General features: G+C 50.2%; 1 gene segment (V, D, J or C); it reads left to right on the top strand.

Annotated features, from left to right (window-relative positions):
- Positions 1–3364: 3364 nt before the first annotated feature.
- Positions 3365–3976, top strand: LOC141504062 (immunoglobulin lambda variable 3-25-like). The segment is given in 2 exon segments: positions 3365–3511; positions 3648–3976. Coding segments are annotated over 2 exon segments (360 nt in total).
- Positions 3977–4454: the final 478 nt, after the last annotated feature.

Below are 4454 nucleotides of genomic sequence, written 5' to 3'. Positions count from 1 at the left end.
CTGCCCAGGGAGAGGAACCCAGGCTTCCGGTGGGGGAGCCCCACAGAGCCTCTCCCTCCCTGCCAGTGCTCATGGGGGGGGGGGGGGCTTCCCCATCTCTGATCGGCCATTCTCCTCCTCAGGTCAAAGAACAGTCTTAGGGTCCCCTCCACACTTCCCTCCCCTGAGGCCTCCGTGCTCTACAGGCAGAAAACTTATTTTTCTCCCTAGGACTCTTCATCTCCCTCACCCCAAAGAAGGTTTTTCATATTTTCTACATTCCTCAAGCCCTCACCTCTTTTTTTCTGCCCCCAACATTACTGACTCCAGCTCTCCTTCCCTCCCTCTCCAGAACATCATCTGTTCTGTCATCATGGAACAGTAAATAGGGCTCCAATCATTCCAAGACCTGCCATGCCTAGTGTCCCTGGAGGTGCAAGGGGGCCCCCAGTGATGTCCCAGGGCCTCAGCAGTCTGTTTCCTGTCTCTCCCAGGAGTCACCATTAGGCCTAGGGTCACCGGAGGGAGCTATTGGCCTCTGGATGGAGACTCAGCTTGGCTGGCAAGGACTAAAAGGACCCTCAGCCCCTGAGGTCCCTCCCTAGGGCTCTCTGATCTGGGTGAACCCCTGGCAGGTGCTTCCTCTTGGGCTCTTTCTCATTTCTCCAGTCAATTTGGGGGGAGGGTACAAAGCTGGGGATGGTAAAAACCAACACCAGCCTGGCGTCCTGTGCTTCTTCCTCATGCTACCCAAGGGAAGGTCCAGTCCTTTGATCAGGGCTCCCCAATCCCCTCTGAATCCAGAGCAGGGATGCTAGTGTTGGGCACCTGCCATCTTTCAGATAGCCCGGCCCCTGTCCAGAAGGCTCCAATCCTTCCCATGAAAACTTTCCTGGCTGCAGGATGGATAGAAAGGCCCAGCCCTGAGGAAAGGGGGGGGGACACAATATGAACGAAGCTAAATTGGAGACCGAGCCAAGACTGACAGGAAAAGCAGAGGACAAGGTGATGCCAGGGGCTGGTTCTTCTTTTTAAAAATATTAGGGTGAAATATTGCTTTTTCCTTTATGAGCATGTTCTAATCCCTCTTATTCCAAGGTAGTCTCTTGTTAACAATGAAAAGAAATTAAATGCTGTGACCCCATCAGATGGTAGTTACCTTTCCACATCATAGAACCCCCACTTCCTATTCTAAAAAATTAAATATATCTTATGCCATTCCATTGAAAAAGAAAAGAAAAATCTTTTTTAAAACAAATTTGCCTTGTCCAAGAAAACTATCAGGTTTCCTACATCTTCCTCACTGACTACTCCCATGAGTCTCTGTGTCTCAATCTAAGCATGGCTCTGCCATGGAAACCAGATCTCCCTCTCATCCTTGGGCACAAGAATGGCCCACAATCAAGGATGGGATAAAGATAACAGGAAGGTCTCCCAGGCCAGTGCCTGCCCAGTTACCCAAGGGCAGGATTAGAGGGAGAGCAGTGGCCTGGGGGTCTGAGATATCCTGTGAGCCAGTTGGGTTGGTCAAGTTTTGGTCAAGTGAAGCCCCTCCCTGTGCCCACCTGGCATGATGATGATGCATTTGGCTTCCTCTCCCCTTCTATAAACCTTCCTCTGAACAGACTGACTGGGACTCTTGGGAAGGACGCACTGGACACCTACTGGTGGGGGGTGGAAGAAGCTTTTTGGGCCTCAGGGGCAAAGGACTCTTCCCTCCTTTCCGACCCTAGCCTGGGTTCCCCTCCCTGGAGCAGGAAGAGCCCTCCAATGCTGCCTTCTGGGCCCATACCCCACTCCAGGTTACTATCACCCAAATGGCTCCATTTGTAATTTTCTCTGAAAATCCATCCCCTGCCAACACTGAGAAGGCACCCCACATGCCAAGCCTCTTTCCTAGTATAATTGGCAGCACACAGACCAGTCTCTCTCTCCTGAAGAACAATTCTTTGCAGCGCCTAGGAGAGGCTTCCTATCCTCTCCTCTCCTCCTTCTTCATCCCAATCCTAAATGGTCTAAAGATAAGCCATCAACTGGGCCCATGAGGTCTCCTTGAAGTCCACCCACCATCACGTTCACCACTGCACCTGGGACTTTGGGTTAAGCTCTCCTCGTTTCTGAACTCATTGGTTCTCAAAGTCTGAGTCCAAAAGTCTGGACTGAGTTCAGATTCTCCCCAGAGCCTTCCAAGAGGCAAGACCCAACTTCTTTGACTTTTTCCTCAAAAACCACTGGGTTTTTCAGTCCAGAAAAGCCAAGGCTCAATGGATGAGAATAATCCAAGAGAATCTTGAAAATGCATGGCACAAAAAAAGACACAAAAATGTATGCGGGAAGAACTCCCCAAGAAATATGTGGCCCAAGGAAAAAGGAAGTCAGAAGGTCCCTGAAGAAAATAATTTCTCAAAAATTAGATTTGAACAAGTTGAAACTGAGGACTTTATCAGACATTTTACTTTTTTCCTGACTAATATTCTCTGACATTGCCCACTCATCTGTGTCTAAACAGTCCAGAATCTTCTTTCATGTGGGTCATCAGTCCCAATGGAAAGTGAGGACACAGGCAGTGACTTCTCTGAAGAAAAAGCATCTGCAGCCTTTGCCAGGAGAGATCACTGGGGGACAAGCTGGGGTCTTCCTCCTTGCCCCCCCAGCCTCAGGCCCAGGGAGGGCCCCGCTTGAGAACACAGCTTAGTGACAGTGACAGAGACCAAGAGTATCCAAGGCAGAGCCAGCAGAGGAAGGGATCTGACCGTAGAATATTAGAGTTGGAGATGACCTCAGGAGCCAGGATGGGGTGGAGTCAGGGAACCACAAAGTGGAAGTTGGGGTCCAAGGGATGAATTCACTGAAGATATTCAAGACTCAGAACTATGGGGCCATATAACTGTTACTGTGCAGTTTCACATGGGCTGATCCTTAAGGGACAAAAGGTTTCATATAGGGAAATGAGACCCGTGTCCATGTTGGTAAAGAGCTGGGGGTCTGCACCAGGACAATTCACTCAGCTTGAATTACCAAGCTGTTATCTGCATCTGCCTTGCTGGCCTCCCCCTCCCTGTCCTTGGACCTTCCTGGTGGAGCCAAGTTATTTCTCATTAACACAAGGTCTGGTCCAGGGAGGGGAGTTTTCTCAGGACTAAACTTTCCCGGCCATAGTATGAAGCAGGTTGCTCTGTAACATCATAGTTTTTAGGATGCACAAGGTCCATGTAGAAAGACACACAATTTAACTATTTGCCTGAAAACAAAAGGCTTTTTTCCCTGTTCTTACAATTTCCTTTGCATGATTGGCCCAGCCTTGCCCCCAGGCCCAGCCATCATCTGAGGCCCCACCTGCAGATCTCCTGAGGAGGAGCAGATTTGCATAGAGGGGAGGTGAACCCTCTTCCTTGCAGGGCCTGGGCTGGTCTTAAGGGAGCTTTGGGGGAGCCCAGCTCCAGCTGGGAAACCTCAGGAATCAGAGTTTTGGGGGGAATCTTGACCATGGCCTGCATCTCTCTGCTGCTCTCACTCCTGGCTCTCTACACAGGTGAGGCTTCCAAGGTTCTACTCCCTGGGGCTCAGCTTCTGCAGTGTGTCAGGCCAGGCCAAGCCCTGCCCTTGGATAGCATCTCTGTAAGGAAGAGGGACCCCTTGTCTCTGACCCAGCTCTTCTGTCCTTGCAGGTTCTGGGGCTGCCATTGTGCTGACTCAGCCTCCTTCAGTGTCCAAGAGTCTGGGACAGACGGCCTCCATCTCCTGCAGTGGAGTTGATAGTAGTGAGTATATACACTGGTTCCAGCAGAAACCTGGCCAGTCTCCTGTGTTGGTGATTTATAGTGATAGCAGCAGACCCTCGGGCATCCCTGCACGCTTCTCTGGCTCCACGTCAGGGAGCACGGCCACCCTGAGTATCTCCGGGCTCCAGGCTGAGGATGAGGCTGATTATTACTGTGAACAGTGGGATAATAGTGCTAAAGCTCACAGTGATACAGACTGATGGGGAAGTGAGACAAAAACCCTCCCCTGGACTGTACCCTCTCCCCCCACACTGTGCCCTTCTCTCTGGATTCTAGAGAGGTGCCTGGACCCATCAGACTGACAAAGATGACAAAAAAGAAAAATGAGGCATGTGGGTGAGACTGGGAAAGTTTCACCTTGAAGCCCTATTGTTGGAATTGTGAATCAGTTCAATCATTCAGGAAAGCAATGTGGAATTATGTATGAAAAATTGTTGTGGCTGCTTTTCATCCTTCCTTTTTGAAGAGGACAAATGAGCTCATGAGGTGTCAAATGGCTTTAACTGAGTCAGAGCTGGTCAGAGTTATAGGCCTCACTCTCTTTTCCAGAGTCATCAAAGTCCACATGGCAAGACTAAAGTCAAGATGAGTGGCAGTGGCCCAGGATGGAGTAGAAGACCTTGGTCCTTTTAAATAGCCACTAGTCCTTCAGTGGGCATTGCCTCAGACAAACAGAGACCTGGGGCCTTACAA

This window comes from Macrotis lagotis, unplaced genomic scaffold (genome assembly GCF_037893015.1).
Source record: "Macrotis lagotis isolate mMagLag1 unplaced genomic scaffold, bilby.v1.9.chrom.fasta BILBYCTG047, whole genome shotgun sequence".
Lineage (NCBI taxonomy): Eukaryota > Metazoa > Chordata > Mammalia > Peramelemorphia > Peramelidae > Macrotis > Macrotis lagotis.
This window is presented reverse-complemented; position numbering and strand designations above follow the sequence as displayed.